Source organism: Nicotiana tabacum, chromosome 19 (assembly GCF_000715075.1).
Source record: "Nicotiana tabacum cultivar K326 chromosome 19, ASM71507v2, whole genome shotgun sequence".
Classification (NCBI taxonomy): domain Eukaryota; kingdom Viridiplantae; phylum Streptophyta; class Magnoliopsida; order Solanales; family Solanaceae; genus Nicotiana; species Nicotiana tabacum.
This window is the reverse complement of record NC_134098.1, coordinates 120,536,363-120,564,058: the sequence shown is the minus strand read 5'-3', so window position 1 is coordinate 120,564,058 and position 27,696 is coordinate 120,536,363. Positions and strand designations below refer to the sequence as shown.

At 36.8% G+C, this 27,696-nt stretch overlaps 2 protein-coding genes across 2 annotated transcripts; both read right to left on the bottom strand.

The window, feature by feature from the left end:
- Positions 1 to 3,144: 3,144 nt before the first annotated feature.
- LOC107822679 (putative linoleate 9S-lipoxygenase 5) lies at positions 3,145 to 6,517 on the bottom strand. Its single transcript, XM_016649236.2, has 9 exons — positions 6,400 to 6,517; positions 5,993 to 6,282; positions 5,643 to 5,883; positions 5,214 to 5,546; positions 5,020 to 5,105; positions 4,816 to 4,923; positions 4,399 to 4,703; positions 4,046 to 4,309; positions 3,145 to 3,949 (listed from the first exon to the last, which is right to left on the bottom strand). The coding sequence occupies exons 1-9, from the start codon at positions 6,515 to 6,517 to the stop codon at positions 3,196 to 3,198; spliced, it is 2,499 nt and encodes an 832-aa protein (XP_016504722.1). The 3' UTR covers positions 3,145 to 3,195.
- Positions 6,518 to 17,276: 10,759 nt separating this feature from the next.
- On the bottom strand, positions 17,277 to 21,196 carry LOC107806327 (putative linoleate 9S-lipoxygenase 5). Its single transcript, XM_016630463.2, has 9 exons — positions 20,952 to 21,196; positions 20,350 to 20,627; positions 19,996 to 20,236; positions 19,557 to 19,883; positions 19,373 to 19,458; positions 19,062 to 19,169; positions 18,673 to 18,977; positions 18,306 to 18,569; positions 17,277 to 18,204 (listed from the first exon to the last, which is right to left on the bottom strand). The coding sequence occupies exons 1-9, from the start codon at positions 21,121 to 21,123 to the stop codon at positions 17,451 to 17,453; spliced, it is 2,535 nt and encodes an 844-aa protein (XP_016485949.1). The 5' UTR covers positions 21,124 to 21,196; the 3' UTR covers positions 17,277 to 17,450.
- Between the last annotated feature and the right edge of the window lie 6,500 nt (positions 21,197 to 27,696).

Here is a 27,696-nt window from a genome sequence, read left to right as displayed (position 1 = left end):
TGATAAATACGTGCATATTCTTGTTGTTATGTTTTTTGTGTGTATATATGTGTGGTTCTTGTTTGGTTAAAATTGGAGGGTAGCTTAAGGGGACACATTGAACATGTGATAAGAAACGTCAGACTAAGGATTCTGTTGCATTTTATATGGTCCTCTATGAAAGTAGAACGTCATATTAAAATTCCTTTTGGCATGGACATGGAGGATACAGGTTGCGTCTATTGCTGCCTAGCTAGTTTGTTTGTTCGTGTGGAGTCTGGTTCTTTTTCTCCATGTTGCGTAACTTGTGCTATATAACCACCTCTCGGGACCTATAACTCAAGACTCATACCACTTGCATTGCTTGTGGTAATACTATTAGAAAAGCGCCTAAAACTATCAAGAAATACCGTCCGACCTGGAAAAATCGACTGATTCCCGATCGACTCTAATTCGTCGAAATTAGGCTGGTTGGTAATAAATAGCGATCGAAGTCGATCGCAATTTCCGACCGATAAAATTTCACAAGCGACCAAAAAAGAAAAAATCTGCTTAAAAAGTCGACCGAAGTCGATCGGTATTTTAAGTATGCAATTAAAAAATGCATCGTCTAGGAATCGAACAGGGGTCTGTACTGTGGCAGGATACTATTCTACCACTAAACCATTGGTACATTTTAGTTTAAAACTATCTTTTATTTTATTTGTACTCTTTAATTGTATTTTCGTGCGAAAATAACCGACTGATTTCGGTCCGATTTTATTAAAAATATAAAATTACCGATCGAAATCGGTCGATTTTTAAAAATGACTGACTGAAATAACCGTTTGATATCGATCGGTTTTTTGAATATTAATTTTAATTTATTTTATATGAAAAACCGACCAAAGTTGGTCGGTTTCTTAAAAAATAAATTTTGCGGGACTCAAAAATAGTTTCTCGCATTTTTGCGCCAAACAAAACCGACCCAAGTTGGTCGGTTTCGTTAAAAAAAAAATAAAAAAATTATTTTGAAAAACCGACCGACTTCGGACGTCTAAATATATTTTAAAAAATATATTGTAAAAATTTCACGCGTCCTATTTGGTCACCACTACTTTACTTGTACTTATTTATTTAAAAGTTCATTAGTACCCAAAGTATAGGTAGCTTTAGACAAGCTATTTCTTCTTGGTTGCTGTGAAGATAGAGGCGGCCACATATTTACACGATGTTTGTGATCATGTTTTAAGATGATTTATGGTGTGTTACTGTAGTGAGCTACAACAACTCTCCTTTCTTTCCTACAACTTAGAGTTTCTTTTTCTTCTTCTTAGTTTCAAAATAGGTTTGTTATATTTATTGTTGTTTCAATAAATTAATGATTATGATTTGTTATTTATGATATTTGGAATCAAATTTGAACTCAATTAGAGCAGATTTAGAGTTGAATCGTGCTGCATTATTGAAATTTAAAGAATAAGTTTTTATTTTTGGGCAATTCGAACTTGAGACAATAACATCTTAAGTGCATACAAAAATTAAAATTATTTGCACTTTAGATGGATGCATACATCTTGAGTGATTCTTAACGAAAACATTTAAAGTGCACCCAATTTTATACATGTACTTAAGACGTTCTCGTCTTAAGTCCCTAATTGCGGATAAAATTTATAGTTTCAGATGCGGATTGTACTGTTTTAATCGAGTACATTTGAAGTTGTGTCCGCAATGAGTAAAATTGTAAAAAAAATTAAACTTAAGATACGACTTAAACAGTGATGTACTTTCCTATTATTTGTGTGCGCCAAATTATTCATACTCATAAGTCAATATAGGAAAGAAAACCATGACCTAAATAGTAACATTCTCTAAATATATTCTTCGCCCACTGCATCAACCTAGGAGTTCATTGATCCAAAGTTTGGTCCTAGTTAATGGCTTGATCCAAAGTCGTCCTATTTATGTACTTAGAATGACATGTTCTCGTGACCCAAATTAGTGGTTGTGACTGGCAAATGATGACCTCACGCTCGCAGAGCAAACTCTTAAGGTGACATGACAAACACTGACTCATAAATTATACTATTGAGATCCAATGTCTCTATATTGTCATTCAATCAAACTATAACTCAAACGTAGAGATGTAAGCTTACAGGAGTCATAAGGTATTAACGTATTACATGATATACGTACTCTTTTTTCTTCACTAGGATTTTTTTCCATAAAGTTTTTTCCTAGCAAGATTTTAACGAGTCACATTATCTATGGACAGTGGCGGACCCAAGTGGTAGATAGCGGGTTCAACTGAACCCGTTTTACAAAAAAATAATATTGTGTATATGTATAAATTAGGATTAAAGGTGTGTAAATTTTGCATAAATATTTTATTTGAACTCACTTGATAACTACTATTTTACTACTAAATTTATGTACTTCTAAGATTGAACCCGCTTGCACAAAATCCTGAGTCCGTCGCTGTCTATGGACATCGAAGGGGGAGTGTTATAAAATCTTGAATTATGGTGGATGTTTATAACCACCAAAGGAGTAATGCTCACTACTCTTCTCCATTATCTCCATAATCTCCCTCATGATCTTCCTCCATGATTTTTCTCTCAAATGCTTAATGGCATATTTATGTAGTGACCATTCCACTCAATAGTGGCCATTTCTCTCAATAGTGGTCATTCCACTCACTATTTTACAATAGTGATTCTTCACTTTCTATGCTTGTTTAAAGGTCTGATAGGAAAAATAACACAATTGAAGAAGAAATAAGAATCTCTCCTCTCTTTCTCTCTATATCTCTTAGCTTATTTTTTCTTGTTCTGTATTGTTACTTTGAGGTATATTTATAACACATATAACGTCCCCAGTGTTCTAAGAGTAATTAATTAGGTTTAGTATGATAAAGGAGTATGATTTTATTACATAATCAACTGACTAATAGTCCATTTTTTTAATATTAAAATTTTATTACATAGAATACTGAGAAACAAAGGTGAAGTAGGACATATTAATTTAACCTCACTCAACATAACATAAGATAGATGAAACAAATACCCTCTTTACATAAATTTAGAACAAAAACGCAAAATCTAACAGTGATTCTTAAATAATTAAGTGAATTAACTTGCGCGTTGGAGAAGATGAACCTTTGTCAAATCGAGAACACTTGAGCCATTAATCCAACATTTTATATTGTCATTTAGTAAACCAACAGAATCATAGGCTTTATATGGACACACTGTTAGGAATTCCTTTGCCAGTTAATCCCATTTCACTTGAGGCATAGAATGAAGTGTAAGGCACCTTAACAGGACCGGACCTATTTTTCCATTTCTCATCACAATTCATTTGTGTAATTCTCTTCTCAATCTCTCTCAGCCTCTTACCAAATCTTTCAAAAGCTTGTAGTGGTTCTTGATCATTTGTCCATTCAGGAGTGTCCCTTTGTCCCAAGTAAACCTCATCTGCGGTATGCCTTGACAGCATTTCTATGAGAGAAATCCCAAGTAGTGTCTGCATCTGAGGTGTTATTGTTTTCAAGAATGCATTCTCAGGATTTGTGTTGAGCTCCTCGTATTCTTGAGTTCCCGGCTCAGGCATGAATCTTCGACTTAATGTAGGACGATTAGGGAGGTAGCCAGCATAAGGATATTGCCCAAAATTGACTGCTGCATGCAGTGCTGAAGCTATCCATATAACAATGGTGCAAGAGTTTATTAGTTCTTGGACCGTCTGCATTTTAGGCCACCAGGGCTCGTCCTTTTTGTCGCCGTGTCCCTTTTCACGCAGCTCCTTCCACCAGGCTTGGAGTTCTGTATCTCCTTGAATCATGTCGTCTGATTTGTAATAGAAATGACAGTATTCTTCAACCCAAATTTTGATTGCTGCCCAAATTTCCAGCCCGTCAACAGCAAATGGATAGTCTTGAATTAATAAACGAAGACCGTGTGGTGCATTTGAATCCTCAACCGCCATTCCTCTGAAGTTGAATGGTATAATCAATAAGACCATGATAGCAAGGTATCAGAAGCATGACGAGTGCAAAAATGAATATTATGGGGAACTTCACATTTACCTCTTAATAAGATCAGTTGGAAGAGCTTGATCAAGAAACATCCAATTCTTGTAAATAACAGCTGACATTTCCATGGCAAATTTAGAGGGAAAAACTGTCATCTCAACAATTCCACAAGCATTAATGAGGGTCTGCCTAGCAAATGCATTTATGAACATGGTGTCGCGGAAGTGTGGATGCAGAAGTTTGTAAATCGGATGGAGAACACTTAATTGCCTGTTTGTGGCAATCACAAACGGTTCAACTACTGCATGAGTATTCAACCTATGATCCAATATCAGCATCAATGAAAAATAAAATAGCAACTATACCAGGCACTGAAGAAATAATGGCTATCTAGTTATAGATTATACCAATGGGAAATAAGCTGATGAAAGCCGGAATCATTTACTGCAACATAAGCTTTCGCTAGTTGCCAAACAATAGCTTCCTGCCCATCAATTGCTGGTGTGTACACTTTGCTAACAGCTCCAAGATGATCTCCGTCTGGATGTGGCAAGCTCAGATCAATTGCAACTGGCTTCAACGTTCCATCTTCTTTCAGAAAAAGTAAAGTTCTTGTGGCATAAGTCTTTGTAGTAGTAGTGTTTATGCGTCTCAGGTAAGGCATGAGAGTATCATGGTGATTCAATATGAACAATCTGTTATCCTTGATTGCCTATAAAAGAAGCTAATACTCATCAACCAATCTGGTTTATGGCACGAGCAAGAAGTTAAACCTTTTCTTTCATTTTACATATGAATAAGCACAAAAGATTAATAGAGAATACCTGTTCTACAGCTAATCCATCTAAATTCTTCTTTATATGTTCCACTGTAATAGCACTCTTCTGGTCGCCAAAAACTTTAGGATCCAGATTACTTGTTGGAGGAAACTCCTGTGGGTACGATAATTCAGCAAAATATTATGATCATTTATTTAAAATGGTATTCAGCTGATCACACAGTAAAGATAAAGACAATCTTGACCATACTTTTAGAGAACAGATGATAATAGGGTTTAATCCAGCCAACATTTCTCTCGCAAACTCTTCATCAGTTCTCCAAGCAGATTTATCTTCTGATGTCCATAAACACAAGGTCAAAATACATAATCATAATAAAATTGAACAGAACATATTGCTTCAGTAACAATCTAAAGTAAGCAGTGATTTTGCTTTTTCTTTACCTTTGATTACTTGTGGCATAGGGAACTTACAGAGGTGTTCACCATCTGATCTCAGCAACTCTTTCACCAGTTCCATTGGAACAAGATCCCTTAATTTATGAACTAGAGATTCAAAAGGAAACTTAAATCCATCATCATATATTTTTAATTCATCCTCAAATGTATCAAACTCTGTAAAGTTAGAAGCATCAAGCTCAGCAAGTAAGAACTGAGATAACAACTTCAGGGCATATGCTGCAAAATCTGACATCTTTAACTGATTGAATTTCTCATCTCTGGGAACATAAATCTCTAAGCTTTTATGTAGTGGCAGCCGACTTTCACTTTTAGGATCTGCAGGGCCAATAGAGTAATGAGAGTCCAATGAAAGAATTTCTTATGTAGCTGCGGAATTGCATAACAATTAGACAAAAATCGGAATTTCATTACCTGTTGCAGTAGGCAAACGGCCTGTCCTCCCTCGACGAGGATAAGGGTAGTCAGCTGATCCTCCAAGAATCTTGCGCTCGTACTTTGGACCCTTATCAGGATCACCTAAATCATTATAGACATCATAGTCATAGATCCTGTCCCATTCCTCCAGCTTCCCAATTCCATTTCCTCTCAGGTTTTCCAACTCTTCTTCACGATAAGAACGAAGAGGTTCTGGTGTTTGGCTTGGTAGGTAAGTCTGCAGAAAGAAACAAGACAGCAATTGTAACAGACAAATCATTCTGTTGCACTTACTGTCCGCTTTGTAACTTTGAAAATCAAAAGGAATTTGGAAAGCTAATTGATACCTGATTGGAGAAGAAAATGCGATCTCTTTTATAGTATTCGGAAGGGTAAATCCATGAATTGCAAATGAAGCATACTCGGCCGTGGCCTGGAACATCATCAAGTGTCAGTGTCTTTAGATAGAATTCCTTTTGGTGAAAGTTCTTAATAAGGAAAGCCCCTGGAACTCCAGCCTCTTCCTCCCATTCAAATGTGACTCCAAACGTAGCATCAGTAGCTGTCAAAGGTGTGAATTTGGCTTCCCAATTTTCCAGGAATGCTGGTTTTCCAGGTTTTCCTCTGCACTTGTTAGCTAAAAAATAGACAACTAGTTAAACAAACCACAATTACTAAGAAGAAACTTAAAATGAGTTAACCAATTGTTGATTTTAGTTTACTACTCTTAATAAATCTTGAAACTATAACGTACCAGGGTCAGCATTGACAGCACTGATGAGCTGCAGAGAGACCTTATGTCCAAGAATCTCATCAACACGGTCGACAACAGATGCCTTGACATCATCTAAATCCAAGAAATTCTTCTTCATTAAAACAACTGTACCCTTAACTTTTGTTGTCTCTTTACTTGGATTGGAAAGCTTATGAGACAGATCTGTACAAAAAAGTGTCCCAAAGTGAGGATAAGGAGGAGAAAAAAAGAGAGTCCATATGTCAGTTGACAAGGGAACAAATAAATTATTAGCAAAAATAAGCATTTGCATGATAGTGTATTCTGCTAATTTTCTCCTGTTTTTTTGTGGAATCAATCCTACTTGAGTTAAAAGTTCAATGAAAACATGAGTCAAAGAACTTGTTTAATTTGGCAGACATGCCATGCATAATAGTTGAAGTTTACACATGATCAGAACGAACTACACTATAATTATTATCTCAAAGTTCTTTACACTGCCCGTGCATGGAATAACACAACTACACTTACACTTGACAAGGCATTTAGTAGAAATGTAGAATTTACAAGGGAGAAATATAAAAAAGTGTGACTAGAAATGGAGGAAATGTAGAAATGGAACCTCTTAATTACCTAGATCTCCATCAACAAAAGTGAATTGCTCAGAAATCTCATGAGTTTGATGTTCATGCAATTCTGGTGAATTACTGCTCAAAAGAGTATTTTTAATCATTCTGTATAAGAATTTGACAGTGGATGCCATAATTATCACTTTGGTCCTTAACTAAATTTTGAACTCATGAGAAAAGGCTGATCAAGATAGGAATTTTATATTAAATTAATGGGGAGATCAACAGGCGAAAAGTAAGTAAAGTGTTTATCTCTTTAGGAAGTGTTGGAATTTGTGCTTTTGATAAGTATACCTTGAACTTGTATAGGTGCGCCAACTTATAATTATAACTATTCTGATAAGGACAACCCTAACTCAAGGAACCAAGTTAACGAAGTCTAATGCTTCGGAATTGTTGCATTAATTGGATAAATTTTTCTTTGGCAAATTGGATAAAGTCATTGGAAATCATTTATTCCCACAATTTTCTAAAATCATTGGAAATACTTTGTTTTTGACCGTTTACTCTTCCATTTTATCACCAAGAATGGCAGTAAATGTCACTCAATTCGATTGCCCCTTATAAAGTCATCAAACAATATACTGTTGACTAATAGAGAATTGCATAAATGGCCTAATTTTTACACGTATCAAGACTCAATAATAGATTAGATATAGTAAATGTTTAATTCTCGATAGTGGTATTTATTTTGGAAAACATAAAATAAATTCAAATTATAAGCAAACTCTAGTAAATGTTTGCACAAACTCTTATTTGAGAAAGAAGGAAGAGTATCAATTTAAAAGCCCCAATATAGGGTATATTTGTGATTTGACCCCCAAAGCTAGCCATTGAAGTGAAAGAGGCCAAGGCCATAGACACCACATTGTATCTCAATAGGATGATAACAGTGGAAAGAATTTAGTGATACCAAACTATGCTTAATTTAGATAAAAATACAAAAGAACTTTAATATTAAAATATAACATTTTAAAATTCATAGTAAGTATTTATGATAATTAAAAATGTAATTAAGAAGTAGAATCAACGTTAAAACATAACCAATAAAAATGAATGTTAAACAGTTAGACGATAATTCATAAAGGTAACTTTTTTAAAACATGCAATATTGCTTAACTTACGGTTTCTAGTTGTAATTTCAGTTCAGCGGGAAAAAACTAATTTTGATATAAACACTAAGTGTGAAAAAACTTTAACAGTTCATAGAAAAAGAATAATTTTGGTATAAATGGGGCTTAACAGTTCATACTTCATAGTAGAGCTAATTTTACACCTGCAATGAGTGGGCAAATATCATATCGGCAAAACAGGAAGAGATGTTGGATATTTAAGGGAATTGATAAAAAAGATTTTTCACATGTTTGACCCGTGCATGAAAAAGAACTAGGTCCGTACGTTAAGTGTCACGACCCAATTTCTCCTATAGGCCGTGATGTCACCCAACGTTACCGCTAGGCAAGCCGATCGTGAACTAACTCTGTGATCCTCACTTTTAAAGATTTGAAATAGTTAATTTTTAGTTTATGTATAAATAAAAAGTAAGAGTTTAATGAAAATGAGAGATCAAATTTTTAAAGCAAGTGAGATAAGTAAAATAACCCAAAACCATCAAGTGTCTACTAGCATAAATCTCCAAGACCTGGTGTCACAAGTGTATGAGCTACTAGTAGAATACACAAAAGAGTACTACACTGCCGTCTGAAATGAAATAGACAGAAAATAAAGCAAAAGAAAGACTTCGGCTGCTACAGAACAAGCTCGGAAGACAGCTCACCGCAAAGTTTCGTAGTAGTCAAGGATGCGCGCCGGACTGATATCCAGACACCTGCCTCATGCCCTGCACATTTAATGCAGAAGTGTAGCATGAGTACATAAACAATATGTACCCAGTAAGTTTCTAGTCTAACCTCGAATAAGTAGTGACGAGGGTCGACTTCGACACTTAATATGGGCCAGCAATAAAATATATAACATTCTAATCAAACATGGGGTATATAATTCATAATAGAACTCAAAAGCAAAGAAATAAATAAACAATACTTTCACCGATAGAAAGTACCAAATCATCCCCCCCCCCTCATTTAACTGTTTAACCTCTCCGGCCAATGAAACAATATCAACTATAGTTGGACTCCCAGTATTATTACGCACGAATTATGCCGAAGACGTACGGCCCGATCCAACATACATATACATATACTGTGTGCACTGCCGATGGTCGAATGTCACGAACCATAGATGCATTTATTAACCTGCCGAGACGAATGATATGCTCCCATGAAAGTAGTGAAAATTTACCCCGCTCGCGAAATATATTTGCGATGCGGTTGAACATAGATTCCTCAAGTTATTATAATATCCCTCAATTCTTTCCACAACAAGAAATTCAACTAGAAACTTTTAAAAATTCTTGAAATCCTCAAATCTCAGCTCTATTCAAGGCAATTAGCTCACTACTAGAAATTCGCTAAATACCGACCAAAAAAATCGACCAAAGTTGGTCGGTTATGGCCAATTACCGACCAAAACGCGACCATTTATGTGTGAACGGTATTTTGACGGTCGGAAAGGCATACCGACCAAAGTTGGTTGGAAATTACCAACCAAAGTTGGTCGAAAATTACCGACCAACTTTGGTCGGTCAATTAAATTCAAAAAAACAAATTGCAAAAAAAAACGACCAAAGTTGGTCGGTTTTTTAATTTTGTAATCAAAAGATTCACCATCTGAGAATCGAACCGGGGTCTGTACTGTGGCAGGTTACTATTCTACCACTAGACCATTGGTGCATTTTGTTTTAAGAATGTCTTTTATTTGATTTATACTCTTTAATTGTATTTTCGCACGAAAATAACCGACCAACGTTGGTCGATTTTTTAAAATGACTGGCCGAATTAACCGACCAATTTTGGTCATTTTTTTTAATATTAATTTTTATTTATTTTAATTGAAAAACCGACCAAAGTGGTCTGTTTCTTGAAAAATAAATTTCGCGGGACTCAAAAATAGTTTCCCGCATTTTTGTTCCTAAGAAAACCGACAAATGTTGGTCGGTTTCGTAAAAAAAAATTAAAAAATAAAATATTTTGAAAAACCGACCAACTTTGGTCGGTTTTTTGGCCCTTTTTTTGACCGATCAAAGTTGGTCGGTCGACTTGGTCGGTTTTTGCCGAATTTCTAGTAGTGATATAGTAAGCATAATCAAATAACAGTGTCAACAAAATATGGTGTAAACCTAAAACTACCTGGACATAAGCATAATTAGTAGCTACATTACATACGTAGCCCCCACAAATAAAAGCACATATTAATTGAATTCACCTATGGGGTTAATTCTATCTTACAAGGTTAGAAAAGAGATTTATCTCGTCTCAAAGCCCACTCTCCGGTCACAATTTCGCTCTAAAGCCCCAACTCGGTGTCGTTCAATCAGGACACACTTCTAAGTCCAAATCACCATACGGAGCTATTGGAATCATCAAAACTCCGATCCGAGGTCGAATACTACAAGTCAAGCTTGGCCTTTTTTGCCAATCTTTAGGAACCAAGTATTCCGATTTCAATCCGAACTCTTCCAAATCCCGAGCTAACCATCCTCGCAAGTCATAAAACAGTAAAAGCACATACGGGAAGTCTTATTTAGGAGAACGGGGTTCTAGAAAGCAAAACGACCTGTCGGGTCGTTACATGAAAGGTGTGTGGAATATATAAATAACCAAATACAAGGGTTTTCTTAGTTTAAGCTTTAAATTAATTCATTACACAATTCAACATATATAAATGAACTTGTAGTAACATTTAAAGAACTCATGTTTCTGGTTGCCATTAGCACTAGAACAGTGGTATACATCACTATCTTTTTTCCCGTTTGATGTGAACCTGCACACACTTCTCGTAGAAAAATAAAGAATTTATAGACGATCATTTCCTCCCTACAATACCAACTTTTGCATATAGTAGAGAAAGACGTGTGGTCTAGTACATTAACATAATGAGATCTTTAATTTGGTGGCTAGCAAATTGATGTTTGGCATATTTCGATATGTGTTGATGTTACTTTACCCATGTTTTAACCACTTCTTGATGTTATTTAATCTTTAAAATGCCAACATGGTGTAATTATTGGTTTGATGACTAATTAAGTTATGTGTGACGATTTAAGGTGTTCGGAGTGCAAAATATGAAGAAAAGGTGGTTTAGCTAGAGGAAGAAGGGTTGGATGCGTCGCATCCAACCTAGGAAAACATCATCCTGCATGCAACCTTAGCAGTGAAGTTGGGCCATCGCGTCCGCCATCGCGTGCGAAACTGGGAAGTAGAAGTGAAGCTGGATGCGTCGCGTCCACCATCGCATGCAAGCTGAGAAATAGAGGACAAGGTGGATGCGTCGCATCCACCTTCGCAGGCAAAAATTGAAATAGAGGACAAGCTGGATGCGTCGCATCCACCTTAGCATCAATCCCTGAAGCCGATTTGGACTAGGAATAGAAGAGCTTTGGCCCACGACTTTTGTACGCAATATATAAGCCAAAAACGTCTCCTTTAGGTTATCTAACATATTGGGAAGAGGGAAAAGGCCACGAAAAAGCTGTGGAGGCCGGAATTCATCAAGTTTCATCTTTCTCCCACCAAACTTAGTAATTTTTATGTTTCTTTGTATGATTTGTTGTTTGGCTACCATGTCTATGTGGAGCTAAACTTCACGTTCTAGGGTTGTGGTTCTTTCATGACTATTGTTATTCGGATATTGATTTTGACTTCTTGATTTCTCATATTAGTTTATTTATTCAATCTTGCACTTAATTATTTAGTTGCTTGATCACCAATTGAATATTATCTACGAATCTAGAATTGAACTCGAAAGTGGGAATTCTATATTGCATATAGGATTGAGTAGGGCAAGTTCTTGAACTCGGGCATCGGGGAACGGATTCGTAGTTAGGATAGACATATACCTAATTGCCTTGCTTGGTTGATTTACAGGAATTATAAATGCGTTCTTGTTGATTCTAACTCCATAGACATATAGGCGTTAGGTTAGCTTGAATAGGCGAGTAAGAACTCGACAGATTCTTATGAGCAATATTAACCCTGTCAACCAATAAGCTAGATAAATTAGTCGGTCAATTCAATTGAAGAATACAATAGGATTGTTAGATAGCCCATAACCCTAAATCGTTTTCATTACATTGATATCATTAAAATCTGCTCTTTCTCTGTTCAAAGTTTATTATTTATATTTTTCTTATTTAATTAGTTAGAATAAAATATTTTTAGATTTAATTCTTGTTTAGATAATTAAGATAGGCTAATTTAGTTAATAGCTAATCATAAGTCCTCGTGGGTTCGACATCCGACTTTTAGTCACTTTATTACTTGACGATCGCGTATACTTGCGTGAGTGTGTTTGGTCGCAACAAGTTTTTGGCGCCGTTGCCGGGGACTTAGAAATTTGCTATTTTTCTAGATTAGACATTTTTTTTTATCTATTCATGTTTTTTTTATTATTTTATTTTAGTTAGTATTTTTTATTTATTTTAGCATGGCATCTTGGAATAAAAATTGTTCGAATGATGGTTATTCTTATTTTGATGATCCTTGTCCATATTGTGGAGGACCCCACTGGTGGAAAAATTATCAGAACGTTCCCAGGAGCGAGTTGTGCGCACAATCTCAATCCTTTGAGTGGAATATTTGTAATATGTGTGGTGGTCAAGATGGCCATTGGGATGGTTGTCCTAATTTTGTTCATCCTTCTCTGAGCCCTTATTATGATCTTTCTAATGATATTTCTGAGTTTGATAGGGGCAATGAAGTGCAGGATATGGAGCCTGATGCATATATTAGGGATATTCTGAGGCAAGTAGCAGAGCAACAGGATGAACTCAAACAAGATATGAAAAGAATGAGGGCAGCAATCACAAGAATGAAGGCCAATATGGAAGAATTGAATGAAGAGAGTGAGTACCAGCAAGAGAAAATTTTTGAAAAAGAGGAGATTTTGAGCCAAACTTGGCTGGCAGAACAGGCTGAAAAGTTAGAAATATATGAAGCTCAACATGAGGAACTTACTGATGGGATGAGACACTTTATAGAGGGAAGATCTAAACTGGGACAAGGGATCTATAAATTTGTCACTACTATTCACGACTTGCAAGATAAATTAAATGCAAAGGTTGTTGCGTCTATCGCCCAACAAAATAGTAATGAGTTGTCAGAAGCTGAAAAGGAGCTTATACGCCAAATTGAGGAGCTAAAAGTGGAGAGCCAATCATTCGAGCATATTTCTGTTGATGATGCCCATGTTGAGAAAAGTACACGAGAGCCATGCGAGGTAGCAGATAATGTTATATTTGAAGACTCTAATGTGTGCACATATGAGGATATAAATAGTAATACAATTCCAAAGTTGGGGCGTGTTGGTCCTCATTCTAAACATTTTTCGACATTGTATTTGGATGATGACATGGAAATCGAGTCATCTAAGCCTTTGGAGGAGTCAATGGAAGAGGAACAGGATGCCTATATTTTTGAATTTGTTGTGCCAAAAAGCAAAAATTACATTCCTCATCTAAAGGCCGAGAAGTGTAGAGTGAAAAATTTATCACTTGGCCTGGTTATCTTTGTAGCCCCACCACTGGAGCATAGCCGCAAACTGGATGCCATGTTAGGGGCTCAATTCATAAGTTCGAGGTGGAGGCAAAAAGTGATTCACGTCGTGCCGCTACGTTAAATCAGGCGCTTGTTGGGAGGCAACCCAGCGTTACTGCTTTCTTTTATTTTTGTTTACTTTTTATTTTATTTTATTTTTATTATTTTGTAGTATTTATTTTTGTTTTGTAGGATTATGAGCATAGGAAGCAAAGCCATTAGAAGAGTGCAAAAGCGAGCTAGATGGTGAGGACTAAGTGTGGGGTGCCCACACAAAGGACGATGCCTGGGGAAGTCTGAGTACCTCGTGAGCCGCTATTGCTTCGGCCTTTGGCCTACCAGGGAGTCTCGTTTACCCTCTTATTATTTATAATGTGCATTGAGGACATTGCAAAATTTTAAGTGTGGGGTGAGGAGATCGTTTGGATGAGTTTCTGTGCTATTTTAGCTTAGTTGTAGTACTCATTCTTAAGTGTAGTAGCTTTTGTGGAAAAAAAACGAAAAAGTAGAAAAATTAGACTTTTCCCGACGATTGATCTCCTAGACAGTTTTCTTGAGGGATTAAAGTCTAAACAAAAATTCAAAATATGTCTGTTAGCTTTCTTTAGGTAGTAATAATCCCCTGTGGTTTTTCTTTGTGCCTCGGTTCTTTTCCATGGGATGTAGTTTGAACCGGGTAGTTTTTTTCTTTCCGAGTAGATTAGGAATTTAGGGAATAAAAGGGGCAAGAATGATGAACCTAGGCGCCCTTGACTTGTTTGATAGTAACATATTTATACTTTCGCATGTGTAGTATCTTCTGTATGATTTGAATTTATTGATGATGCCTTGTTAAATTGGATAGCATGTTTTGTTGCAGCCTATTTCTCATTTTCTTGACTTGTGTTCACTTTGCGCTTAATGCTTAATATCTCGTTGCTCCGTGAATACTTGCATTGTTTGAGAGTCGGAATGTGACCGTCCTTAGCGAGTCATGTGCCATGTGTGGTGAGGTTTTTGTGTAGTCCATGTAGTGTACTTGTGTCTAGAACTTGCCCGGTATGTGAGTTGAAGCGAAATTTAGGTGATGCTCGGTTTGAAAAATGATTTTAGGCTTTCTTTGATCTTTTTGAGCTTATTGCTTATCACAAATAAAATCTATCCCTAGTTAAACCTTTTGAGCCTGTAGACCTTTTATTTGGTACCCACATTACAAGCCTATACCCTTTTTATTCTTAATTGACATTGTTTTGATCCTTTTACCTCTTAAAGCACTTTAATTGTAGATGAGCGCTAAAAGAAGTAAGAAGGGAATAAGTGTGGGGTGACTTTTGAGTGAAACCAATGAAAGAAAGAAGGGTGCACTTATTTTGTAAAATAATACACCACTAGCGGAAATTAAAAGAAAAAAAAAAAGAGAAAAATCTGAAAAAAAAAAAAGAGAAAGAAAAATATAGATGAATAAATTGTTGTCTTGTTCTTGCTAGTGGGTATGAAGTAAAGTAGTGCTTAAAGAAAGAGGAAATATTGTTGGGGTGATATTATTTGTGAAATTGAAGTGGTGTTGAAGAATTTGCGCTTAAGTTATTTGATGATGTGTTAAAGTGCTTAGGAGGGTGAATCACTATTCCTTAAATATATCCTACCCGTCCCTTAGCCCACATTACAACCATGAAAAAGTCCTAATTGATTTTAGATCGAGCGAGCTTACATTAGTAGAGATTTACATTAAGGGCAAGCCTATGGTACCAATTACATGCATGTGACTTCTTTTGTGAGAGTGAGCGATTTTCTTTGTGAGCATGAGATTCGAATGTGTGGATTGATTCTACTCTCTTTGCTTTTGTTGTGAGGGCACATGGTTTCACGAGGGATAGGTAACGTTATTAGACTTCTCTATGATGTTGGTTGTTCAAGCCATGAGTGCATTGTGACATTGAGTCGGTTTTTGAGGTTAGGATTGTTGTGAGCATGTTGTCTTTGTTCGAATATGTTTAAAGAAGGGCATAAGTAAAGGGAAGGGTATGTGATGCATAGCCTAGAGCCTAATTGTTGCAAATAACCATGGTCATAGATGTAGTGTGCTTTGAATGATAAGAGCTTAATTTTATTTTGTTTACTATAGTGATGGTTTGTTCGAGAACGAACAAAGGTTTAAGTGTGGGGTAGTGATGTTTGGCATATTTCGATATGTGTTGATGTTACTTTACCCATGTTTTAACCACTTCTTGATGTTATTTAATCTTTAAAATGCCAACATGGTGTAATTATTGGTTTGATGACTAATTAAGTTATGTGTGACGATTTAAGGTGTTCGGAGTGCAAAATATGAAGAAAATGTGGTTTAGCTAGAGGAAGAAGGGTTGGATGCGTCGCATCCAACCTAGGAAAACATCATCCTGCATGCAACCTTAGCAGTGAAGTTGGGCCATCGCGTCCGCCATCGCGTGCGAAACTGGGAAGTAGAAGTGAAGCTGGATGCGTCGCGTCCACCATCGCATGCAAGCTGAGAAATAGAGGACAAGGTGGATGCGTCGCATCCACCTTCGCAGGCAAAAATTGAAATAGAGGACAAGCTGGATGCGTCGCATCCACCTTAGCATCAATCCCTGAAGCCGATTTGGACTAGGAATAGAAGAGCTTTGGCCCACGACTTTTGTACGCAATATATAAGCCAAAAACGCCTCCTTTAGGTTATCTAACATATTGGGAAGAGGGAAAAGGCCACGAAAAAGCTGTGGAGGCCGGAATTCATCAAGTTTCATCTTTCTCCCACCAAACTTAGTAATTTTTATGTTTCTTTGTATGATTTGTTGTTTGGCTACCATGTCTATGTGGAGCTAAACTTCACGTTCTAGGGTTGTGGTTCTTTCATGACTATTGTTATTCGGATATTGATTTTGACTTCTTGATTTCTCATATTAGTTTATTTATTCAATCTTGCACTTAATTATTTAATTGCTTGATCACCAATTGAATATTATCTACGAATCTAGAATTGAACTCGAAAGTGGGAATTCTATATTGCATATAGGATTGAGTAGGGCAAGTTCTTGAACTCGGGCATCGGGGAACGGATTCGTAGTTAGGATAGACATATACCTAATTGCCTTGCTTGGTTGATTTACAGGAATTATAAATGCGTTCTTGTTGATTCTAACTCCATAGACATATAGGCGTTAGGTTAGCTTGAATAGGCGAGTAAGAACTCGACAGATTCTTATGAGCAATATTAACCCTGTCAACCAATAAGCTAGATAAATTAGTCGGTCAATTCAATTGAAGAATACAATAGGATTGTTAGATAGCCCATAACCCTAGATCGTTTTCATTACATTGATATCATTAAAATCTGCTCTTTCTCTGTTCAAAGTTTATTATTTATATTTTTCTTATTTAATTAGTTAGAATAAAATATTTTTAGATTTAATTCTTGTTTAGATAATTAAGATAGGCTAATTTAGTTAATAGCTAATCATAAGTCCTCGTGGGTTCGACATCCGACTTTTAGTCACTTTATTACTTGACGACCGCGTATACTTGCGTGAGTGTGTTTGGTCGCAACACAAATTTTCCGTACGATAAAGACTTGAATGAGAAAACAACCTGATGGACAAAATTAAAGTACCAACTTTCGTTTATAGTAGAAATAGCTATAAAATTTCATTAGATAATTCAAAATATTTATCACAAGCTGGTGCTGGTGCTGGTGCTGGTTTAATTTCAAACTAGATAATTAGGAAGCATATTATTGAAGCCTAGTGCGAATAAAGTTGTCTTATCCAAATGATGGTAAGATAACAACTTTAATTTATATTGAGACACTGTTGGGTATTCCTTTACCAGTAAGTCCTGGTTCACTTGTAGGATAGAGCAATGTATATGGCATCTTAACAGGCCCCATCCTGTTCTTCAGTTTCTTGTCATTGTTCATCTTTATAATTTTTTCCTCAATTTCAGCCAGCTTTTTGCCGAATCTTTCTAAAGCTTGTATTGGTTCTTTATCCTTATTCCACTCAGGAGTGTCTCTCTGGCCAAGGTAAATTTCATCTGAAGAATGTGTTGATAAAATCTCAATAGCAGAAATTCCAATTAGAGTCTGTAGTTGGGGTGTAATTGTTCTCAGATATCCTTTTTCAGGGTTCGTCTTCAGCTCTTCATACTCAGGACTGCCTGGCTCAGGCATGAACCTTCGGCTCATTGAAGGCCGATTTGGTAGGTAGCCACCATAAGGGTACTGCCCAAAATTTATGGCTGCATGAAGAGCAGAAGCAATCCATATAATTGTAGTGCATGAGTCAATCAGTTCTTTGAGGGCTTGCATTTTAGGCCACCATGGCTCAGATTTCTTGTCACCATGTCCATCTTCTCGGACTTCCTTCCACCAGGCTTGAAGTTCAGTGTCTTTCTGAATCATGTCATCTGTTTTGTAATAGAAGCTGCAATATTCCTGAACCCAACTTTTGATTGCTGACCATATTTCTAGCCCGTCCACAGCATATGGATAGTCCTCAATTAGTAGGCGGACACCTTGTTCCGATTCAGGATCCTCAACTGCTACACCTCTACAACACAATAAAAAATTCAAAAAGTTTTTCAGGATATTTGTTTCATTGTGAACTTTTCGAATTCTATAAGTAAATTCCAGGATTAAGTAGTGAATTACCTCTTGATAAGATCAGCAGGGAGAGCTTGATCTGGGAAAGACCAGTCCTTGTAAGCTACTGATGTCATCTCCATCGCGTATTTTGTAGGGAAAACTGTCTGCTCAAGAATTCCTCCGGCATTAAGTAGAGTCTGTCTAGCCAAGGCATTTATGTGCATTGTATCGCGGAAGTGAGGATGCAATAGCTTATAGATAGGATGAAGCACACTTAGCTGCCTGTTCGTCGCAATCACAAATGGCTCAATTGCAGCATGAGTGTGTAACCTGAGAAGAAAAACAGATATTTAATCAAAGAGGTTGTTGATAAACAAAACAAACTAAATTGATGATCATTGCCATAAAAAAGCCTTTTTGCAAGTTTAAGCACCAGTGGCTGATTAGTTGATGAACTCCAGAGTCATTGACTGCGACATAAGCTTTAGCTAATTGCCATATGGAAGCCTCAACACCATTTTCATGTGGTGTAAAAACTTTGCTAATGGCACCAAGTTGATCTCCATCTGGATGAGGTAAGCTTAATTCAATGGCTAGCGGCTTCAAAGTCCCATCTTTTTGTAGAAAGAGGAGAGTTCTTGAGGCATAAATTTGTGTACTGGTCATATTTACCTGCCTCAGATATGGCATAATTGTGTCATGATGATCCAATATGAAAAGCTGATTTGCATTGATCGCCTAATAGGGTACAAATTTATCAGATACAGGTCCCATTTAATTAAACAGGTATATCAGAACTATTATAAAATCAACTCATAAAACCTCTTCTATAGTGAGTCCATGTAACTGATTTTGTATTTGTTCTCTGGTTAGTTTGCTCGTTTGGTCACCATAGACTTTCAGGTCCAGCTTACTAGTCGGAGGGAATTCCTGCAGAAGCGTTTTCAGCTCATAATTTTTCAACTGAAAAATAAGTAACTTCAGATTCCTTTCATAGTGACGAGAGATGGAGATAATGTGAAGTTCGTTTAGAAGTTAGGACCTAAGGTTACTTTATGTTTGATTCCTTTTTTCTTGCTTTGCACATAGACAAGACAGAAATTTTAGAGGGAAAAGTGATAGTTTTAGATTACTTTAAGGGCACAAATGCAGACAGGGTTTATTCCAGCTAACATCTCCCTTGCAAATTCTTCATCTGTCCGCCAAGCTGACTTATCCTCTGTTGCAACAATGTAAGACTTTGAGAAAGCACAAAGCAAAAAAGAAAGATTCCCACAAAGAGGGTTGACTTACTGTTACTCTTTCAATCAAAAGTACCTTTAATAACCTGTGGCATTGGATACTTAAGAAACTGCTGACCAGCACTTTGAATAAATTCCTTGAGCATATGTGTAGTACTTCTCTGCAAAAGATCATTTGGAAGATTGATTCCTTCTTCATAGATTTTTAATATCTCTTCAAAGCTATTGAACTCATTGAGGCTGATGTTTGCTAAAGACTCGAGCTCAGGAACAAGGAGCTGAACGATGACCTTAAGTGCTATACCGACAAAATCTGTCATCTTTAGGGGTGCAAAATTCTCATCCCTTGGAACATAAATACCAAAGCTCATTATCAGTGGAAGCCGGCTCTCAGAATTAGGATCTGCACAAAAGTTCAGGAAATTATACAAACTGAATAACGTTAGCCGTTTTACTACAAAACAATCAGATATGGCTCATAGTAATGATCATTTTGATGCAGAAAATGAGAGAACCTGTATTTGTTGGTGGTCTTCCTGTTCTTCCTCTACGCGGATAAGGATACTTTTCAGATCCTCCTAGGATTGGCCTAACATAATCCGAACCCTTTTCAGGATCCCCAAGGTCATTGTAATATGCATAGTCATAAATCCTATCCCACTCCTCAAGCTTTCCGGTTCCATTTCCTCTCAAGTTCAGCAACTCTTCTTCTCTGTACCAACGTAACGGTGCTGGAGTTTCACTTGGAAGCCAAGCCTGCATCAAGTAAACAAAGTTCCCCCATCATAATTTAGACCACTAACAATAGCCTAGTGGCTCTTTTCCTTTTCTTTTTGGGAAAATTCAATGTTTTTCATGTTATACTTTACCTGATTGACAAAGAAAACTCGGTCTGATTTGTACTTGTCAGCTGGATAAACCCAAGAATTGCAAACAAAATGCATACTTCCATGACTTGGATCATCAACTTCAAGAGTCAGTTTCTTGAGAAAGAACTCACTAGGATTAAAGTTCTTGATAATGAATGCTCCTGGAGCTCCAACTTCTTCATCCCAATCAAATGTGACACTAAACTTTGATTCATTTCCTGAGTTATTCTCATCTCTCAAGTGTGTAGGATTCCCAAGTTTCCCTTTCATTTCTTTCCCTTCAGGAATAAAATTATCAACTTATAAATCACATTATTCAAGAAAACTCATATAGCAAATTAGACCAGTGGTATATATAGAATTTACAACAGGACAAGGGATGACCACTATATCAACAAGTATGCCTTGGTTCCATGCAAGTTATAGTCGACTATGCGAATCCTCACTGACCATGTTACTCCATTTGCTCATCTCAGACAAATATTATACAAAAATTAAATAAAAAGTACTAGAAGTTCACTATATTTTCTATTGAAAAAGGATAACCACAGTGAAGTATAAAAGATGGCGGAATATTGAAGAAAAGGGAAAAAAGAAATCACCTGAATCTCCAGTAAAAGAACTGATAAGCTGCAGGGTGACCTTATGACCAAGAATCTCATAAGCAGCTTGCTGTTGAACTACTTCAGATGGAACAAGGTCTAAAGGTCTCTTTTTAATCAGTACAACAGTACCATTGATCTTTTTCTTTTCAACTTTACTAATTGATGCCATTAACTCTTTGAGTCTTTGTAATATGAAGTGAATAACAAAGTAATCAGCAAAAGATGTAGGATCTTTTCTGGTGTTTAGGCCAAATGAAAGAAACTATGTATTTATAGGCAAAGGACACGGTTGTGTTATGATCAAGACACTTCATTTATTTTTTATATTATAGACAAATGTTAGTGAAAGATATTGCACATCTGAATAGAATTTTACTTTTATAACTAAAGTGATTGGGCGAACAATTGATATTATAAAGATTCTTTGCAGCTTTCTGATCACTTATTAATTTACGTATTAAGTAGTAAATACGTACTCTTGAGCAAGGGTTATCAAAAACAGTCTTTCTACCATCACAAGTAAAGTTGCGTACACACTACCCTCTCCAGACTCTACTTATGATATTACACTGTTTTTTTTTTGTTGTTGTTGTCGTCTTAGTAAATACGTAATAACCATGTGACGATGGTGTCCGTGGTAAGTTTGTTCGCGCCTCAACAATTCTACAGCTTACCCTATACATATTCCACTAGCACAGACACCACATGAATCAAATAACCCTGCCTACCGAGGATTAGGCAAATATGAAAAAATCACCAACTTTTTTATTTCTACTGAAATTTGATCCTTGATTTTTCATGATTTTAACTCGCTTTATTGACAGCTAAGCCACACTCTTGAGCGTAGCGCCTTTGCATTTTGTCATCCAAAAGTACTTTTTTTGTGTGTACGACGTAGCAATGACAATGTTGTTTCTTCAAAAGGGAGACTGAGACATGCTAGTTAGTAAAAGGCTTTGTCCCATAAAAGCAAGGAATATAAATGCCAAAAAAATACAGCAAAAATCCCATTTGCAAATTGCAACAAGTAGGTACTCTTTGTGGTAATTGCAACTCCTCACTGAACTTGTCTACTAGCTCTATTAGATGGGTAATTACATTCTTCAGGTGAAATTTTCTACTTTAATTGTGTATAAGGAATCTTAGAAAGTTAGAACCATTTCATAGAGTTCCTTCTTAAAACACCCTTTTTCCATTAAAAAGATTATGCTACTAAATAGAGTTAGCATCACCACTTGCCAAGAACCCAAAAGTATGAAAACTTAGTCTCTCTTTTGGCTTTTTTTACTCCTTAAGATATCATAGCCAACTTTTAACTTGAAAATAAATCCTTCAAGTGTTTAATAAGTGCAACTTTTTATAAACTTTCCCTTATGATTGATTGGATTATAAAATTTTATCTGACCAATCAAGACAATAAAAATAAACTAGCACTTAAAAAAATGCACTTTCTTTTAATCAACTTGTCCAATTTCTGATACATAGTGTATGGAGCAGTGCAATACTCTAGACTTTGTAGGTCCGAGTCAAATACTCCAAAGACCACTACAATATTAAAAAAAAATAACTCTCTTTTGATATTCACACCTCACTACAATATCGCTCACTCTCTATTTTTCTCACAGATTTTTTTTTTTCTTATACCTTGTCTGTGAAACCTCACTCTTTCTTTCTCTCTTTGTAGGTGTGTAGAAATGAGAGTTGAAACTCTCCTTTTATAGCCTAAGCCTCACTCTCTAAAGCCTACTATATTTGATAATTTGCACACATTTTTTCTTCTTTTTCTTCAACGTTGACAATTCAACAAAGTTGGCTACCAAACCAAAGAAATTCTCAGCCAAATATTTTCCTTAGGCACATGCCTATTACTTTGGCTCTTGAATGAGATGGACCCCATCAATCTCCCCCCAAGTCTCGTTCATCTAGAGGAGGTAACACTGTCTTTTAGTTTGAGTACATGCCGATAAGTTTTTTGCATAGCTCGAACTTGTCTCTTGGTACCACCTTGGTCAACATATCTGCGAGATTCTCACTTATAGAAATCTTCAAGACTTTTAGAGATTCATTCTCTACCATTTCTCGAATCCAATGATATCTCATGTCGATGTGTTTGGTCCTTGCATGGTACATGGAGTTCTTGCTAAGCTCTATTGCACTTTGACTGTCACAATAGACGACATACTCCTTCTGATGCAATCCAAACTCTTGAAGGAATCGTTTCAACCATATCATCTCCTTGCCAGCTTCAGTAGCGGCAATATACTCTACTTCGATTGTAGAGAGTGTGACACACTTCTGCAACTTCGACTACCATGATATAGCCCCCCCTGAAAATGTGAACAAATATTCAGTAGTGGATTTTCTATTATCAATGTCACCTGCCATATCAGTATCTGTATAGCCCTTCAAGATTGGATTAGATCCTCCAAAGCTCAAACAATCTCCCGTGGTACCTCTCAGGTACTTGAGTATCCACTTGACTGCTTCTCAGTATTCTTTTCCAGGATTTTCAAGGAATCTGCTAACAACACCAACTGCATGAGCAATATCAGGTCTGGTGCATACTATTGCATACATCAAGCTTCCGACTGTTGAAGAATAAGGAACTCTAGCCATGTTCCCTTTCTCCTCCATTGTTGTAGGACACATCTTCTTGCTCAACTTTAGATGACTAGCAAGAGGTGTGCTGACTGGCTTAGCATTCTTCATGTTGAAGCGTTCCAGTACACGTTCAATGTACTTCTCCTGAGACAGCCACAACTTTCTGCTTGTTCTCTCTCGAACTATCTTCATGCCCAGAATTTATTTTGTTGGACCCAAGTCCTTCATATCAAATGACTTGGACAAATCTCCCTCAACTTTGCGATCAACCCCTTGTCTTTTCCTACAATTAATATGTCATCCACATACAACAACAATATAATAAAGTTATTCTCAAAAATATTTTTGAAGTATACACATGGATCAGAATATGTCTTTATGTAAGTTTGACTTTTCATGAATGAGTCAAATATCTTGTACCACTGCCTTGGTGCCTGCTTCAACCCATAAAGACTCTTATTCAGTTTGCACACCATGTATTTCCTTTCAGCTACTTCAAATCCTTCTAGTTGTTTCATATAGATCTCTTCTTCCAAATCTCCGTGAAGAAATATAGTTTTTACGTCCAACTGCTCCACTTCAAGATCCAGGCTAGCTGCTAAGCTCAAGATTGTTCGAATAGAAGTCATTTTGACAACAAGTGAGAAAATTTCGTCAAAATCAATACCTTTCTTCTGCTCGAAGCCTTTTACCACCAATCGAGCTTTGTATCTGACAAGCTTGTCATTTCCATCTTTCTTGAGTTTAAAGACCCATTTATATTTGAGTGGTCTTTTTCCCTTTGGAAGTTCAACCAGCTTGTACGTGCCATTTTTTTGTAGAGTTTCCTTCTCCTCTTGCATGACTTTCATCCACTGATTCTTTTATGGATGAGACAATACCTCTTTATGACTTTCTAGCTCCCCTTCATCACTGATGAGGACATACTCTGTTGAAGGGTACTTGCATGACTCTACCCTTGGCCTCTCTGATCTCCTCAGAGGTTGAGGTTGTTCTTCTTCCTGAGCGGGGTACTCCACTTGCTCGACATCATCATCAAGTTGTTCCCCCTGCTTAATAACCTCACCAGGTTTCTCTCCCTGCTCGACAACCTCGTCGGTCCTACTTTCTGCACTTGTGGGATTGTTAGAAGTAGAAGGAATAGTAACAAGGTTAGGAATTATATCATTCTTGGCCTTCTCTAGCATATCATCAGCAGTTCCAACTTTACTTTCTCGGAAGACTACATCTCTGCTTCTGATGACCTTCTTCTTTATAGGATCCCATAATCTGTATCTGAACTCTTCATCTCCATATCCGATGAATATGCAGGGAACATATTTATCATCCAACTTTGTTCTCTGCTCTTTTGGTACATGTGCAAAAGCTCTGCAACCGAACACCTTTAGATGCGAGTAGGACACCTACTTGTTGGTCCAAACTCTCTCTGGGATGTCAAACGCCAACGGAACTGATGGACTCTTATTGATCAGGTAACAGGCTGTCTGAACTGCTTTACCCCAGAATGACTTAGGCAGTTTAGCCATTCTGAGCATGCTTCTCACCTTCTCCACAATGGTGCGGTTCATCTTTTCGGCTACGCCATTGTGTTGTAGGGCTTCAGGAATTGTCTTTTCGTGTCTGATCACATGCTCGAACAGTACTCTTCAAATTCTCTTGAAGTGTACTCACCTCCATTGTCACTTCGGAGACGCTTTAGCTTTTGGCCTGTCTCCCTTTTCACCATAGCATGAAACTTCTGGAAAACTTGAAACACCTGATCTTTGGTTTTCAAAATATAAACCCATAATTTTCGCGAAGCATCATCAATAAAAGTAACAAAATATTTATTACCACCCATCGATTTAATTTCTATTGGACCACAAACATCAGAATATACTAAATCAAGTATATTTAATTTTCTTTCAGACGATGTCTGAAATGAGACTCTATGCTGCTTACCAAATAAACAGAAGTCATAAGGTTTTACCGTTGTATCTTTGGCATAAGAAATGAGTGATTTCCTGGCAAGAATCTGTAATCCTTTCTCGCTCATATGACCCATTCTTTTGTGTCACAAATCTGCAGAAATCTCATCTTGTGCCATGTTTAATTCACCTTGGCATATTTCTGCATTTGTCCTGTACAACGTGCCACGAGCAACTCCCTTTGAAATAACCAATGATTCTTTGGTGAGTCTCCAATTTTGATTTGCAAAATAGTTCTCGTATCCATCTCGGTCTAAAGTAATTCCCGAGATCAAGTTCATCCGCAAATCAGGTACATGTCGCACGTCCTTTAGAACCAATGTGCATCTGACATTTGTCTTGATACAAATGTCACCGATCCCCGTAATCTTTGAGTAACTTGTATTACCCATTCTCACAGTGCCGAAATTACCTGTTACATATCTACAAAAAAGATCTCTTACCGGTGTGGCATGATAAGATGTTGTTGTATCAACCACCTATTCCGACTCTGGACCTGACAGGTGCATATATTATTCTTCCTCATTTATAAAGAGGACAACATTATCATTGCTTTGCACCATATCGGTTGTGTTGTCGTCATTCTTCTGGCCACTGGTTTCACCTTTGCCCTTCCTTGGATTTGGGCAATCTCTTTTGAAGTGACCTGGTTGATCATAATTATAGCAATTTCTGGCTCTTGATTTGGATCGGTTCTTAGACTTCCCACGAGCTCCGGATCTACCATAGTTGCTCGAACTCCTTTGATAACTCCTGCTTCTACCTTCTGTGATGAGAACATGTCCTTGATTTGCAGGCTTCTTTCTCATCTTCTCATTGAGTAGAAGAGCCGATGTGACATCTTTCAACTCAATGGCAGTCTTACCGTGCAGGATGGTTGTTGCCAGATTATCGTACGAAGATGGCAACGAGTTTAATAGTAAGATGGCTTTATCTTCGTCCTCGATTTTCACTCCGAGATTGGTGAGCTGTGTGATTAGTCCATTAAACACATTTAAATGTGACAAAAAATTCGTATCTTCACCTATGTGTGGGGCGTATAGCTGCTTCTTAAGGTATAATTTATTTGTCAGTATTTTGGACATGTATAGGATTTCCAACCTTGTCCAAATGCCACATGCGGTGTCTTCATCAATGATATTATTTACCACATCATTTGATAAGTGCAACCTAATTGCACTAGCAGCTCTTTCATCCAAGTCAGCCCAATCCTCAGCCTTCATGGTATCAGGCTTTTTGGCATCAGCATCTAGTACCCTATGTAATCCTCGTTGGATGAGCAGATCCCTCATCCTTCTTTGTCATGTTGAGAAACCGCTATCTCCGTTAAATTTTGCTACCTCGTACTTTACTCTGGACATTTTTATTTTTTACCAAGTATAGTACTACCGACAGTGAATAGTATTTCTGTGAATGAGCAAAACCTATGCTCTGATGGCAGTTGCTGGGAATAAACCCCCTATAGAAATAATATTCACAGTAATAAAAGCGGAATAATAACGTAGCACCGAGATACGGTAATTAACAAGAATAAAAGAGTGACTACGACACCAAGATTTTTACGTGAAAAACCCTTTTGAATAAGGGAAAAAACCGCAGTCCCGAGACGAGCAACTGATATCACTATAGCAAGGAATTTTACACTTTGTAGGTCCGAGTCAAATACTCCAAAGACCACTACAACACTCAAAAGAAATAACCCTCTTTTGATATTCCCACCTCACTACAATATCGCTCACTCTCTATTTTTCTCACAGACTATTTTCTTATACCTTAGTTTGTGAAACCTCACTCTTTCTTTCTCTTTTTGTTGGTGTGTAGAAATGAAAGTTGAACCTCTTCTTTTATAGCCGAAGTCTCACTCTCTAAAGCCTACTATATTTGATAATTTGCACACATTTTTCCTTCTTTTTCTTCAACAAAGTTGGCTACCAAACCAAATAAATTCTCAACCAAATATTTTCTTAGGCACATGTCTATTACTTTGGCTCTTGAATGAGATGGACCCCGTCAATATAACATTAAAGTGCTTTCTTTTAAGCATAATACTTAACATTGATCAGCTTCTTTTTAACCAAAAAGAATTGCAGAATTTTTTAATTATATGTCGCATAACAAAAAGCGACTTACGTGGATTTGTTTTTTTTTTTTTTGAAATTGCAGACACACAACCA